A 16,187-nucleotide genomic window follows, 5' to 3' on the forward strand; every position below is an offset into this window, starting at 1 on the left:
TCTTTCTCTCACGAACCTTAGCCATCCTATAGATGTTCTTCTCTCCTTCCTTCGTAGCTAATCATTGGTAAAGATCCTCATACGCCCTACCCTTTGCCACACTTATAGCTCGCTTTGCAATCTTCTTTGCCTCATTGTACTTCTCTATGTTGTCCACAGTCCTACCATGGAACAAGCGCCTATAGCATTATTTCATTGAAGTCCTTTCGACTTCCTCATTCCACCACCAAGTATCTTTATCTACGCCTCTACCCCCTGGTCACTCCAAGCACCTCCGAGGCCACCTTCTGAATGCAGTTTGCCATCTTCTCCCACATGTTGTTTGCGTCCTCTCTTTCCTTCCAAGGACCCTCTTTGATTACCCTTTCCTTGAAGACCTCTGACATCTTCTCTTTCAGTTTCCACCACTTTATTCTTGCAATCTTAGCTTGTTTATCCCTGTGTGCACACATCTGAAAATGAAACTCCGCCACTACAAGCTTATGTTGAGAAACAACACATTCCCCTAGTATCACCTTGCAATCCAAGCATGCCCGTTTATCCTTTCTTCTTGTGAGGATAAAGTCAATCCAGCTATAATGTTGGCCACTACTAAAAGTCACTAAATAGAACCATCTCTTCCTAAAGAAAGTGCCCGCTATCATCAAGTCAAAAGCTAATGCAAAGTCCAAGACTTACTCTCCCTCCTAATTCCTACTACCATACCCAAAACCTCTGTGAACCACCTTGAAGTCTGCACTTGTTGTACCTACATGCCCATTAAGATCTCATCCTATGAAAAGCTTCTCACTAGAAGGTACAATTCTAACCAGGCTATCTAAAACTTCCCAGAAAAGCCTCTTAGCACTCTCATCGTGACCTACTTGGGATATACGCACTAATTACGTTCAGGACCATATCACCAACGACAAGCCTAACTAGGATAATCCTATCCCCTTGCCTTCTCACGTCCACCACTCTATCCTTGAGACTCTTATCAATCAAAACTCCCACTCCATTTCTATTTGCATATGCCTCTATGTACCAAAGCTTGAAACCGGTATTGTCCACCTTCTTCGCCTTCTGACCCTTCCATTTAACCTCTTGAACGCATATGATATTTACACACCTCCTAGTCACTACGTTAACTAACTCTCTTAACGTACCTGTAAGAGAGTCTACATTCCAACTACCTGCACGAATCCTAGTTGGTTCGACTAGCTTCCTTGCCCTTCGCACCCGTCGAGAGAGATGTGAAGACCCTTGCTCATTTTTCACTACACCCGGGCGACGATGTAGCATGCCACTAAGGAAATGACGATCCGATCCTTGCTCACTTGACATCATACCCAAATCGCGACACAGCGCGTCACCAAGGGGGAGACAACCCAGCCCTGCCCATTGCTGGGTTCCGATATGGCGCTGGCGCGTCGCTAAAAGGATTACCCTAACGGATTTCTCTTGAGTTTCATCTCCATTAGAATATCTAAGTTTAACGTTTGTTCTCCAAACCTATCACAATCTTGCTCCTTTGTCAGGACCTGCTACGTTGAGCTAAAATAGGCGGAGTTCAAATCGGCTGCTACCCAAAAATTTCTACCGCCAAATCCGGCATCGTAAAAGGTAAAAGGCGGAGCCATGAGCCATCGCCGTTTCTCACGCGAGGTGGCACAGCCGCAGCGTGACTGGCACAGACGACTGCCGTAGAAAAGAAGCCTCGGTCCCCCAAACGCGGGTCCCCCGGTCTGCCCGCCCGTCCGCCGCTGCTCCTCGACCGAGAAAGAAACCCCGCCCGCTCGCTCGCCGAGCCACGCCGCGCCGCGCCGCAGCCGCCACCGAGCCAGATCCCAGGACTCCCCAGTCCGCAGCAGCGAGCGAGCGCGAGGTCAAGCTGGAGCAGCCGCCAAGCGCCGCGAACCCGACCCGGCCAACACCACACCAACCCACCCACCCGGGCACACACGACCGCGACTCTTCTTCTCTTCTCCGCCACGGCAGGAGGAGAGGAGAGGAGGGAAAAGGAGAAGAAGCGCCCGCCCGACCCCGACCCCGCGACACCGGACGCCGGACGGCGCCTCATATTCGCCCGGTCGCGGTCGGTCGGTTCGTGGCGTCAACCTGAAGCAGCATCCTCGCATGGCCACACCGCCCTTCGACTTCGCTTCCCTTGCTGTCCTGAGCAGCTGCGCTTCTGTCCTCCATCCCCCTGCGGCCCTGCCTGCCTTCTCCGTCGCTGGCGAGGCTTCTCCAAGCCTCGCTGCTCGCTAGCTCCACCTTGTTCCGGCGCCCGCGGCGGTGGGCTGGGTGGTGGGATCGCCGGGAGGGTCCGCGCGCGCGCGAGGACCTCCGCGGGGCCGGGCAGCTGGGTGCGGCGGCGGCTGTGGTGATTCCTGGTGAGTGGCTCTGGCATTGGGCTTGTGCTTTGCGGGGTTCGAGTTGCATTGCGGGGTGGCCGCTGTCGCGTCGCGATTTCCTGCGGAATTCGGGGTGCGCGTGCTCGTCAGCTTGCTGCTGTCTGACCCTGATCTCGCTTGCAGCGGGCGCCAGATTTCGTTGCCGGTGATCTGCGCATTTCCAAAGGCAGCGGTGCTCTTTCCTTTATTCTAAAAGAAAAATCTTCAAAAGAAATTCGTCGGTGGGGTTTGTGGGCTGACGCTAGATTCGCGGTGTCAAATTTCTGATTATTTTTCGCAATTTATTTTTGTGTTTTTCCCTGTAGTTGGCCTTTTTTAGGGCCCCTGTAATTGGCTAATTGCTTCTCTTCTCGCTGTTTTGTGATTTTGTAATTCTGTACCTGAAGCTTCTCGTGATCTGCATAGGTTGAGAGTCACCTGTTTCGTGCACTGGGATGCTCGATTTTTTTTACCCCTCATACCCATATAGCTCGGTTATTGCTGGTCACAATCCGATCTTGCAATTTTGTGATAATTTGCCTACTCCATTTGATTTTTCCTGAACATTTTTTCTTTGATGCGACTCATAGTCTCCCTTAATTCTTCACCATTGAAGCAGTAGCATGCCCGTATGCTGTATTGGCATGAGAGTTTGTTTGCTTGGGAGTTTGTTCCCAGACGAATTGAAGCAATGAAGCATGACTGATTAGTTAGTTTCTCTAGCCGTGGGTTTTGTTGACATTTGTGATAGATTCCGATATGTACACACGCAAGTACACATATATGCGACTGGAATCCTATTGCAACACACACATGGTGTGTTATTAAACCTTAGCCTTGTATGCGTGAATGAATGCTGTTATGCAATCAACATCTCAAAAGTGCAGCGTGGGAAAACATTAATGAGCATGCACCTTCTTCTTTACAGGATAAAGTTCATTCTTGTTTGGTGGCTTCTTCTGGTTAGTAGGGCACACCAACCTACCTCAAGTTTTCTTGTGGTTGTAAGCTTTCAGGATACACCTGGGAGCGTTTGGTTACTTTGAAGGAGTTGTTGGATATACCACATCAGGGTGACAGTTCAGCAGGAATTGTTCGACTTTCAGATCAGATGGTTTTGTTCTGAGTTTTTTCTTCCGAGATTATGCGATGCTTTAGAGTGAAGATATAGTGAATGCAAAACTCGGACCAACTTGTCACAAGGTTTTTGAGTGATGAAGAAATGGCATGGTGGCTTTGTCGTAGTATCCTTGTTCATCATCTTGATGTTAAGATATGTGATATTGGATAGCCCACTCGCGGAAAATTCGCTTCGGTATGTCTTTCAGCAAAACAGAACGGCAGAACTTAATTGGTTGGATGTTCCAAACCCACCTGCAATCCAGAATCCACAGAACTCTTCTGAAGTAATATCAACCAAACTCTTGGCATCCAACCTTTCCATTACCAGAAATCTCTCTGATAGAGAACTACAGTCTTTGCATTCTTGGAATCTTTTGAGGGATCTAGTATCTCATGCCCATATCCTACCAGATGGAGTGGAGGCAATCAAGGAAGCTGGAGTTGCATGGAGAGAACTAAATACAGCCCTGGCATATGATGATTCAATTGCTTCTGTTAATGGCAGCACTCAACAAAAGGACAAAGGAAAACAATGCCCATATTCTATCCGAAGAATGAATGCCACGAGGTTAGGGGATAGGTTTGCTTTAAAGATCCCTTGTGGATTGATTCAGGGCTCTTCAATAACTATCATTGGTACTCCTGGTGGTCTTCTGGGTAATTTTAAGATAGAGTTAACTGGAGCTGCAGTTCCTGGTGAACCAGACCCTCCCATTGCGCTTCATTATAATGTCCGCCTTCTTGGTGATAAACTTACAGAAGATCCTGTGATAGTCCAAAATACATGGACTGTAGCTGATGATTGGGGTTCTGAAGACCGCTGCCCATCTTCTGAATCGGATGCTAAAGACAGTGCAAAAGGTACTCTTCTTGTCTTACTCAGGCTATGCAAGCACCATTATAACACACTATTGCATTATATATGAGTAATGCCTAGTAAAATATTGGCTTGCAATATACTTATATTCACTTGTTGAAGTACCAAAGCTAGGAATTTGCAAACCAAACAATATGAAAATATTATTTAATGTGTTTTAGCTTTATATACATTTCTGTAATTATGTACTTCTCTGAGGTAATGCATCCGAAATGTCCTGCTGCTTGATCTATATATGTACTTTTGTTCATTTGTTTTTTCACTTATGATTTTTTCAACAAAATGTTTTTTGGTCTGGCGACAATATATTTTTAATCTTGGTCTCAGGATTGACATTGGTTCTTTGCCATCTCTTGTTTTACAGTGGATGATCTAGAAAAATGTAGTGGCATGGTAGGCAAGGACCACAAAGAAATCTTGGCCTCTAAGTTACGTTCTAATGTTTCGACCATGCCACCTGCAAGGAAAAAGAGTGCAGAACCTAGAAAATATTTTCCCTTCAAACAAGGATATCTTGCTGTAGCAATTCTTCGCGTCGGAGCACATGGGATTCATATGACTGTAGATGGCAAACATATCACTTCCTTTGCGTTTCGAGAGGTAAGTCTTGCATAAGTAATCCATCATGCCTTTGCATCCTATAGAAGTGTATGGTCAATGATTTTCCCTGCATGCTAATATTTTCTATCTCATATACACCAACATGAAACTAGTTTCATTACCTATGCACACAATATGCTTTGTGTGCTTCATTTTATAATTATTTTTACACTTTGTACATTGATCTCTCCAGGATTTGGAACCAGGGTTTGTTGGTGAAGTAAGAATTGCAGGAGACATTAAATTACTCTCTGTGATAGCAAGTGGTCTGCCTACAACCGAGGACTTTGAGCATGTCATGGACCTGGAAACATTGAAGGCTCCACCTGTGCCCATAGATAAATCAGTTGATCTTTTCATAGGGATCTTCTCTACAGCAAACAATTTCAAACGCCGGATGGCAGTTCGTAGAACTTGGATGCAATATGATGCTGTCCGCTCAGCAAAAGTTGCAGTCCGATTCTTTGTTGGCCTGGTAAGAATGAAAATTTGAAAGAGGACAGCTATATCATGGTAATCCGACCATACAGTAGGTGCAGGCCGCAGCATTGTGTTTTTATGGTTCTATGCTTAGAAGTAATATATGCATGAGACAAATTATGTACATAGAAGGACCACAGCATACTAGAAGGCATCATCCATGTTAATACATCCTAAACTATATGTTGAGTACATTATTATTTTTACTCACATACATCTTATGCATGCAATTACCACTCCATTGATGGTATGTCTGCCTGAGTTCATGGCATTCTCTATGTAGTTCTTGCTGATTTCACAATGCTCTTTCATCAGTACTGTGTTTGAACAGTAATTTGACATAATGATTTTACCAGCCACTCTTCTATTTGTTATGCTTTTCTCCCCTTTACTAGTTTGAATTAGAGCTCCCAACTTCAGAGTTACTCATCTTCCTTCCATTTTTAACAGCACAAAAATGAGGTGGTGAATGAAGAACTCTGGAATGAAGCACGGACATATGGAGACATCCAGTTGATGCCATTTGTGGATTACTATAGCCTGATTCTCTGGAAAACCATAGCGATCTGCATCTATGGGGTATGTATAATCTATGATGTGCTTTATTTAATTTAGAGGACACTTGACCTTATGTGTGCATTCTCTAAGCAATTTTTCTTTACAGACAAATGTTCTGTCAGCCAAGTATGTGATGAAAACAGATGACGATGCTTTTGTTCGAGTGGATGAAATACTTTCTTCTCTAGACCGAGTAAATATCAGCCATGGACTTCTGTATGGTCGTGTCAATTCTGATTCTCAGCCTCATCGAGATCCATATAGCAAATGGTACATAACCCCTGAGGTAAGCTGTGTTAAACAATATATTTTTTTTATATCAAGAGATTATGCAATTGTTATTATTTTGGCATATGAAAGACTGTTCCTTTAGAGTTTAGACCATTGCTCTGTCATGTGTTTTCTCTAATGTTCTAAAAGGTGGATCGAACCACTACCAATGCACTCGCTTAAGCAGCTCAAGCTTTGTATAATAGGCAGCATTAGGAGGTTAGGGTTCCCTATGAATAAGCAGCCAAATTGCTCAAACTTTGAAGCAAAGAGGACATGCTTTAGCCTCAAGTTGACCTAGTTCCTCCTATGTTGGTCAAGTTTTTTTTTTCTTAGTCATTGAAAAGTGGATGGAAAAGGTGATCACACACACCTCTACAGAGTGCTTGCCTGCTGAGGTGTAGATACATAACTTTCTCTTGCATTCCCTCTTTTTAATATTAAACATATGTAATTAAACTGCAAGTAAGATACCTTCTATTGCGAATTGACACATGCTTCTGAAACGAAGGGGTAATGCTTGAAGCTTGATTGCTTGTAAGTTGTAGCACATAGAGTAGACAGGGAGACATTTCATGTGCAAGCTAGAAAGAATGAATTTATGTACATTAGTCCACAAGCGCTTCTTACATAAGTGTTCAGTAATTAATCCTGGGAAGATTGAAGAATCAACATAAAAGCTGGTTAATCACCTGCATACTGTTTAAGCACAAATTAGTGCTTGTTTGTCACTTTATGCTTCAGCACAACTGCCTTTTAGGCATACACTTTTGCTGCTATTTTCAATAGTTTAATTTCTCTGTTCCTGTCATTTCTATGGTGGAAGTGTTGTAATTAATGCTTTACTTTGAGCTAGGAATGGCCTGAGGAGAGTTATCCTCCATGGGCACATGGCCCAGGATACATTGTTTCAAAGGATATAGCAAAGGAAGTTTACAGAAAGCACAAGAGGGGGGAGTTAAAGGTACTGCAAAACTTCTGTGAAATTTTCTTTTTGTGCTGTTGTATGGAGTAATTGTAAAGGTTTGGTTGCTTCAGTTTTGATAGCATTTAAAGTCAAACATAAAAATTATCAGGATCTACTCAGTATCTAAAAAAATGCCTGGCTTTACCAGCTCTTGGTTTAAACCACTGTGCTCATGGTATTGTGAATTACATCTACTAACTACAATATTGTCATCTTGGCTCTTACAGATGTTCAAGCTGGAGGATGTCGCAATGGGGATATGGATAAATGAGATGAAGAAGGATGGCTTGGATGTCAAGTACGAGAATGATGGGAGGATCTTGGTCGAAGGCTGTGAGGACGGGTATGTGATTGCCCACTACCAAGAACCAAGGGATATGATGTGCCTCTGGGACAAATTTCAGAAAACAAAACGAGGAACATGCTGCAAAGAGTAACAGAACTAAGGAAGAGCAGTCCATCATATTACGGTGGTTGCTGTTGGCCGTTGCCTGAACTGACACCTTCGTGCTAGGACAATCTTGACACAGCCCCATGTAAGAGGACTAGCAGAACTGGAAGGCAGCAAAGTTTTGGATACCTTTTAGTTTCGTTTTGTCCACAGTTGGAAGAGTTTCAAGTCTAACTAGGGAAATACGCATTGTAGGTGTTGTAGGCCACATCTATTTTTGGCATAGGTAGGAGGGTATTGCTTTGCTTAGAGTGTGATTATATAAGAGAATGTACTACTAGGATACAGCGGCGGCAGGTTATGTTGCTAGGATAGATTGAGAGGCAGTGTTACCATTCTTTGAAAGGAATGCATTTTGCATCTGGTGTAAAGCTATGTGACAGCTATTCTCTTATATAATCCATTCTCAATTCACTCCACACCTGAAATTTTGTAGTTGTACACTGCCAGTCCCCTTTATAATGCATTCTGTAGATATTCAAATTGGTACTGAATAACATAGGATTACATCACATCCAAGTTTTTTGAAAGGAGTACATATTCACATTACATAACAGGCGTTAAGAAAACATACAAAGCATAAAAAGATCAAAGACACCATTTGATCACTGGCACTGAATAGAGTTACACTGCCATGCTCTGGTCTGGTAGTCTGGTACTCTGGTCTGTGGCCTCTGCTGTCTTCAGGCAGCCAAGCAACCGATGCCGTAGCGGGTGTTGGGGAACACCAAGAAGAGGCCACTGCACACGGCCCCCACCACGAGCGGGAACCTCTCCATCACCGCGCGCCATCTCCTTGCGGTGTCCGGGTAGGAGGCACCTGGAGACCCTGTTGTCGGCGAGCGCGACGGCCGCGAAGACGAGCACCGACATGAACGCGTGCACGACGTCGACGAAGGCGAGCCGGTACCTGTCGTCCCGGGGCACCTCGACGCCGAGCCCGGTTCTGAGCAACGACAGGCCCCGCGGCGTGACGACGCCGTAGTACACCTTCCCGTCGGGAGCGCCGAAGCTGTCGGTGAAGTGGAGGAGGAAGCAGGAGGCGGCGCAGAGCGCGAGGAGGGCTCGGAGCATCGCGGCGCTGGCGGCGGAGCAGGAGCCGGCGTCCCGGCCGGACGCCGCCGGGAGCACCACCTCGAAGGCCAGGAGCGTGCCCGTGGGGACGAAGTTGGCTAGCAGCGACGTCCTCGCCAGCGTGCTCTGGACGCCCCTCGCCACCGCGCGGCGCCTCCGGCCCGCGCCCGGCGGAGGTGGCGGGGACGCGGCGGGCGCGCGAGGGGCGGAGCGGCCGCGCGGCGAGCCGCCGCGGATCACGACGGACACGGCGCTGGCCGTGGCGTTGCTGCCGTCCATGGGGCGCGTTCTTGGCCGGAGAGCGTGGAACTGCTTTTAGCAACGTTCCCAGGGAGTGCAGAGCAACTTCGCCGCGGGGTTATCCAGCATTCCGGCTATGTAGAGGTGCGGCGCGCGCGCGGTTGGGTGGGTTCGAGTTCGAATGCCATGACGATAACCAACTATTCCCTCCGATCCCTTCGAAATTCAGATAAACAGGAACCCATGCGTGTGCAACTACTTCAAGCGGGGGCTCTTCCACAAGCCGGATAGTTAGCGTGGGTTTGGATGGGGAATAATGTAGGATGGGACGGTTCCGTCTTAATTTTGTGGAATGAAACGGTCTCGTCTAGTATTTGGTTGAAATAGGATGGGTCGGTCCCGTTTTGTATTTGGTTGGAGAGGTTGAGATAGGTGATATGGATGATATTTTTAACACCGTTAGCTACAGTATTTGTGGGTCCCACATATCATCCTATATCCATTCTATTTCTTTTTTTCTTTTTCTTTTTCCCCTTATCTTCTCTGGTTCTCCCCACCGACCATGGAGACCCATCGCAGGGCCGCTGCCCAACCTCCTCCACGTGACCACACCGGCCTCCTTCGGTCTTCTCCCGCCGGCCGAGAGCTCCAGCTCGACCGCGTTGGCCGCGGCGGAGCTCGCACGCCCATGGCCGCCTCCGCCGACTCGCCGCAGAGCTCACCCTCGTGGCCGCCGCTCGAGCTCGCCCCCATGGCCGCCGTCCCTCGCCGCCAGTTCGCCCGCCCAAGACATCGCCTCCCTGCGCAAACCGCCGCCGCCAGTGCCGCCCTTCCCCTGCGTGCTGCCCATCGCGCAGGAAACGCCGCCGCCCCTATCCACCGCTGGCGCCGCCCCTTCCCGTCACCAATTCACCAAGGTGAGGTCCCAAACGGAGCCCCCACACCCTCCACCACCTTCCCCCGCCACCTAATCTCGCCGCCGGCTCGGATCCCGCCCTCGCTGGCCTTGGCCCCTGCCGTGCCGCTCGTCCCTCCCCCCACCACTCCCCTCACGCGCCAGTCTCTGGCGAAGACGGAGAAGGACGGCGCGAGACGACTCAGAAGTGGGATGATCCCGTCCGCTCGTTTTGGCCGAACAGGGTCATCCCGCATCTTCATAGCATATTCCTTTTTTGGGACCGTCCCGTCCCTCGCGACTTCCAACCAAACACCGTCAAATTTGGGATTGTCCCGTCCCGTCCTTGGGACCAAACACACCCTTATAGTCTATAACCCATCAATCTCTTCTTCTTCCTCCCAGAATTTTAACATTTTATAAAAAAAGATTCAATATTTTTTGAAAAATAGTTTAACAAATTCAAAAGACTAAATCCAACATTTTTTAAACAGTACTACATTGAAAAATCGATGCTTGTTTCAACATATTAGCAAAATGGATTCAACATTTTTCAACATAAAGATCAACATTTCGAGAGGGAAATCTTCAACAACAACAATGGAGTTGGCGTCGCATGAGGGTGGGTAGCCAGTGCGCGGTGGCGATGGGAGAGGTGGCCGAGTCGTGCGGTGGGGCGGCGGCGGCACCCCGCGATGCTCCGTTAGCCGCGTGGATGGTGACGGCGGCGGCATGGGGAGGCGAGGTGCATGGTGCTCGAGGCGGCGTGTATGGTGAAGTGGGAGGCAGTGGTAAGGAAGAGAAGTTAGAGTTAGATCGGACGATCAATAATTATTGTACGAATCTAAAAACAATAATTGCGTAACTGCTCTCACTACGAACTTCAACTGCGCGTTCGCTGTCCCTCTTTTTTTTTTTTACTTTGCATGTTTGCCCCCGTTTTTTGAATCCGGATTGGCCGTCTACCCCCATTTCTGGACGCCGTGAGCCGTGACCGAATAAAATCAGAAGAAAAAAGATTGTAAAAGAAAAAAAGGATAGGAAATGACTTCTGTGCCCCTGCCTCTTATCCTTACAGACTGCTCTCCCCTCCAAGCCCTCCCGTGACTGCCTTATCCTCTTCCTCTCACTGGCGGCGGCGGCCGGCGGAAGCACGACGAAGCGGCGTCCGGCGGCAGGGGCCCAGGAGGAGGCGAGCGGCGCGGGGCCGCGGCGCGCCTAGCGGGTGGCGGCCGGCGCTGGGCCGCGGCTCGCCTCGCGGGGGCCGGCCGGCTCAGGGCTGCGGCGCGCCTCGCGAGCGGCGGCCGGCGCTTGACCGTGGCTTGCCACGCGGGTGACGGCCGGCACAGGACGCCGGCGCGCAGGGCCTCAGCGGCCTCGGCTTGCGACGGGAAGCAAAGTGTGGCCATGGAATCGATTGCTCAACAGGATGGGTAAATTCTTCATCCTCAACTTCTGTAATGGCAATTGAATCGATTCGATTTGTAGGGCGATTTGGCTAACTTTGTTGAAGAAAAACTGTGGGGGAGTGATTTGGCTAACTCGAAAGGATGGTAATTAGGTTGTGCTTACTGTAGTGACTGCTGTGATTTGTAGGCTCAATCACAGTGAATTTAAGCTTGTTACTAACATTCGCTCACACTGGAGCTTGCCGGATGGGGGGCCAAAGACATAAAAGGAGGCAATCTCTCGCAAAAGTTGTTGATAGACATAGCTATAGCTTGCTGCAGTTAGTGGATTTCATTGGTGAACACTGTGTGGGGTTTGAAGTAGTACATTTCCTTTTGGCGGTCAGTGGAGGATGCATGTATCGAGATTAAGAGTGATGAAAATCTGTTGCAGTGGTTTGACCTCAACCAAGAGAGTAGAGTTGTGCACATTGATACCCAAATCAATGTCTTTGAGGGTCCATTACAGTTCTCACCCACAAAACGTAGATGTCACCCTGCAGTGAGGAACAAAGTAGTTCAATCTCCTACTCCACCTCCTCTTTTGGATCTTCCTGTTGATCCATCACAGCCCACTCAAGATATGAGAGAGCCCATAAATTAGAGAGCCTCAAACACAAATGAGACAGCCTCAAACACAAATGAGAAGCCCACTAAGAAAGGCAAGAAGCGCAAGAGAAAAGGTGCACATGATGATGGCAAGCTGGTTGGAGTTCATGAGGAGGGCAACTACTCTGGCACTGAATCACTTGCTGCCCTAAGTGACAGTAGCTATGACACTGACTTGGCTGCATCTTCTGACTCTGATTGCTCTGATCCTGAATATGAACGTGATGTCGAAATATTTGATGAGGATGACGAAGATGATAGTTCTGTCTTTTCTTATGATGTTGATGATCCATGTTTTGACATTGGTGTGGTATTCCCTGATGTGAAACAGTGCAAATCAGCATTAACCCAGCATGCAATATTGAATGGTTATGCTTTCCGTACTGTGAAGAAAGACAAGAAACGCTTTCAGGTCAAGTGTTTGAGAGCAGAGGAGGGCTGCAAGTGGACATTTTTTGCATCTACCAGCAGCAAGAAGTACCTTGGATGCAAGGTACGCTAGAATATCAAGTAATCCTTTACAATGCCTTTATTTTTTTCATGTATATTGACATAAAGATCCTTTCTTTTGCTAGGTTAAGAAGAATGGACCAATTCACAAGTGTAGTTCAGTCAACAATTGTGGTGATACAATGGCCACAATTAACTGGGTAGCTGAAAGGGTTGTTGATTGGTTGAAGGACAAGTCAACAAAGGGACCAAAGGAGTTGCAAGCTGCATTGAGGAAGAAGTATTCTATGGAAATTCCATATGACAAGGTTTCCAGGGGCAAAGAGAAGGCTCTTGACATGATATTTGGAAAGTGGGATGACAGTTATGACTTGCTGCCCACATATAGAGCTGAACTACTCAAAATCAGTGCTAGGAAGCATTGTTGAGTTTGACACAGAAAAGCATCAAGGGGACGTGTGTTTCAGGAGATTTTTTTTAGCTCTTAAGCCATGCATTGATGGTTTTTTGGAAGGATGCAGGCCATACATTGCAATAGATGCCACCCACCTAACAGGGAGGTCAAGAGGCCAGTTGGTGGCTGCTGTTGCAATAGACGGGCACAATTGGTTATTTCCTGTTGCTTATGGAGTGATTGAGACTGAGTCAAAGGAAAGCTGGACATGGTTCATCCAGAATTTGAAGGTTGCTATTGGTACACCTATTGGTTTGGTTATTAGCACAGATGCAGGCAAAGGAATTGAGGGGGCTGTGGATGATGTCTATCCAGGAGTGGAGCATAGAGAATGTATGAGGCATTTGTGGAAGAATTTCAAGAAGTTATACTATGGACCATTGTTCAATTATAATATGTGGCCAGCAGCCAAGAGTTACACCATTGAGAAGTTCAATTGGCACATGGCTAGGATACAGGAGAAGTGCCCTGAAGCCATTGCATACTTGGATGAGAATCATCCCTACTTATGGAGTAGAAGCTAATTTTCTGATCATTGCAAGGTAGATTACATCAATAACAACCTCTCTGAATGTTTCAACAACTGGGTGAAAGAAGTGAAAGATCTGCAAATTGTGGAGATGCTTGAAAGATCATCCGTCTTATAGTGTCAAGCATCTCCACAATTTGCAGAGGAGCTCATCATTGAAAGATGTTCAACTAGCCAGATCAACTTGACTTTTTACTCCATTGTTTTGAAGTGCTGGTACAAGTCAAGTTGGAGGAGAAATACCACCATCTGGCAGGGGGAGAGGACGAGGTGTTTCAAGGCTTGCTGCATACTTCAATGCTTAGAAATGACAAGTTATTTCGTCTCATGTAATAATAGTACCTGGCATGCTTTGTATGGCCTACACTGTGTATGTGCATATGACATGGAGACCTGGATATGTGATCTGGGCATGTACTGCCATTATTTTGGTGAGCAAATGTGACGTGGACATGTATGTGCTATTGTATATGCCGATACGGGCATGCAGTGACCACTATTTTGGTATGCTCAAATATGATCTGGGCATTGCATTGTGAAATATTATCCTTAAATATTGATCTCTTCTATGGATTATCATGCCTATGTGATATGGACATGCACGGGGTTTGTACTGTGTATAGGTTGCTAAATTTTATTTCATTTACTTGAACATATGCCGTTGTTTGATTCAAAAATCTCCAAAAATGATACATATACGCAAATCCCTATGGAATAGGGGGTCATTTATGCCAAGGGCATATTTGTCTTTTCATCCTTCACTTAACACTGTTAACCTCGTTTCACAGAATAGGGGCAACTGTATGGTTCGGTTTCAAAAAACGAGGGCAAACATGCAAAGTCCGAAAAATGGGGGCAAACGTGCAGTTGAGGATAAAAACAAGGGCAATTATGCAATTGGCCCAATCCAAAAGCACCGGAAGCTGTATAAGCAACTGGCTTCCGGAAGTCAGATAGGACTGGCGACTTCAACTTACCACACCTCGTGCGGATTCCCTCGTGCGTGGTGTGGTTGTGTGGCAAAGTAGCTCGCCCAGACCCAGGAGTGTATTGCGGGCTCTGAACGAAATTGTATTCGAGGGCCGAGTTTTTCATCCAGATTTGGCCCAAAACCACCTCTCCAGCAAAGGCAGCAAGGGCCAACTCTGTTCCAGGAACGTATATGAAACGGAGGCAGGCAAATAAGCAAATTTGCTATAAACAGCCAACTGATTCTATTTTTTTAAGCTAATCTTGTTGGTCGCAAATTTTTCATCACCATAAGCTTTATACTTTTTTTAAAAAAATTATCGGCTCCAAACATAACTAACCAGAGTCCACAATTGGGCTTGAAGCATAATGCAAGTCGATCTTGAAACAAACTCAATGCGAGCCAATACAGAAATAAACCATAGCCGAACACGAGTACGAGCCGAACACGAATAGGCCCGAAACTGGGAAAAAAATTTGGTGCAGGAGGGATGCAAAGCGCCCTCCGTGCAGCCCTATCCCCGATGTGCGCCGCGTGTCTTCCGAGAAGATCCAATGCCTCGTCTCCATTGCTTTCGGTCGTTCGGCTCCTTCGATCGGCTCGGCTCAGGCCCCTGCACACAGCTCTTTTTCCCTACCCTGCAAGCCGCGGTTGTGACTTTTCCCCTGCTCGTCGTCATTCCCCGTTCCTCATCCTTAACATGGCCGGGCCCGCCGCCGCCGCCGCCGCCATCCGACCAGGGCTCCCCGATGCTCGATTTTGCTCAGGAAGTCCACACGCTACCGCCCTCCTCCTCGCCGTCATCTCGCTCTGCATCCAAGGCCCGCTCGTCGGCTGCAGCAGATGGACTTGCCTCCGGGTCAACGTGCTGAACTTTGACCAGACCGAAGGCGCCAGCATTGCGTAGGACGGGTAGAACACCTGTACAGTCAGGCAATTCAAAGGAGAAAGTGACAACACTATAATACAGTAGAACGTTAACTGATAATCTGTAAATGAAGTTCAGATCGTTAACTATAACACCTTTATGTTTCATGAAGGCTCGTTTCAAGAATTCAAGAATGGACGCTCATGTCTATGTCTACCCGATTCTAAACTTGTGGAATTATGCAGGTTCTCCTGGCCATAAGATCTCAAGGTGGTTAGCTTGCCGCTTTGCTTGCCCAATGTGCCACAGCAGGGACCTGTAGTCTCATCCTGATGATATGATGAATTGAAGGAAGCAGATCATCCTAGATGCGTACAAATAACTACATTAATCAAATAAATTAGCATATGAATGAAAATCACCACTTGTTAGATCCTACACACCCATGTCAAATACAACTAAGAAACAACAAGTTCCATTGTTCCAATTTTGATTGCAATTCGCTCTTGCATCCCAGCTCCCAACCCATCGATGTTTTTTGCGTTTGCTAAAGTTAGGCTAGGAACCACCGGTCAACAAGGAAGTGGTAGCCCTAGCAGACGAGCCGCATGTCCGTTGGTGTCGAGCAACTCCTAGTCTCGACGCTGGGACACGGGCACCGACCACCGGATCTGCACCACGGAGGTACCAGGAACCGCCACCGTGAATGTCCATGGACTGCAGGAAGTGGAGTGCGCAGGAGATGTCCTTCTTCCCGATCGCGGCCTCGAACACGCGCTAGCCTACCGGAGGTCGCAACAGACTACGTATCCAGCAGCGTCAAGACTTAGAACGAGAGCAGGACGGTGCTAAGCCGACTCAAAGAGCCGAGCCGTAGGAGACTAGAGAAACTTCCAGGCACATGTTTTATGTTTTGGGAAAAGCCGACCTGATAATGCGTGCTAATTCCTATT

General features: G+C 47.3%; 3 protein-coding genes across 3 annotated transcripts; 2 read left to right on the forward strand and 1 right to left on the reverse strand.

Annotated features, from left to right (window-relative positions):
* Positions 1-1,812: 1,812 nt before the first annotated feature.
* Positions 1,813-8,116, forward strand: LOC101762839 (beta-1,3-galactosyltransferase GALT1). Its single transcript, XM_004964989.4, has 8 exons — positions 1,813-2,372; positions 3,301-4,355; positions 4,736-4,971; positions 5,165-5,446; positions 5,902-6,030; positions 6,116-6,295; positions 7,136-7,243; positions 7,474-8,116. Exons 2-8 carry the CDS (start codon positions 3,587-3,589, stop codon positions 7,681-7,683), a joined length of 1,914 nt encoding a protein of 637 aa, XP_004965046.1. The 5' UTR covers positions 1,813-2,372; positions 3,301-3,586; the 3' UTR covers positions 7,684-8,116.
* Positions 8,117-8,152: 36 nt separating this feature from the next.
* LOC101768544 (protein DMP9-like) lies at positions 8,153-9,228 on the reverse strand. The gene is given in 2 exon segments (XM_022825938.1): positions 8,153-8,479; positions 8,481-9,228. Coding segments are annotated over 2 exon segments (669 nt in total). The 5' UTR covers positions 9,051-9,228; the 3' UTR covers positions 8,153-8,380.
* Positions 9,229-9,699: 471 nt separating this feature from the next.
* On the forward strand, positions 9,700-13,975 carry LOC101768945. The gene is made up of 3 exons (XM_012845209.2): positions 9,700-9,771; positions 11,959-12,456; positions 12,539-13,975. The coding sequence occupies exons 1-3, from the start codon at positions 9,700-9,702 to the stop codon at positions 12,839-12,841; spliced, it is 873 nt and encodes a 290-aa protein (XP_012700663.1). The 3' UTR covers positions 12,842-13,975.
* The last annotated feature ends 2,212 nt before the right edge of the window (positions 13,976-16,187 follow it).

The sequence above is a fragment of the Setaria italica genome, chromosome IV, assembly GCF_000263155.2.
Source record: "Setaria italica strain Yugu1 chromosome IV, Setaria_italica_v2.0, whole genome shotgun sequence".
Lineage (NCBI taxonomy): Eukaryota > Viridiplantae > Streptophyta > Magnoliopsida > Poales > Poaceae > Setaria > Setaria italica.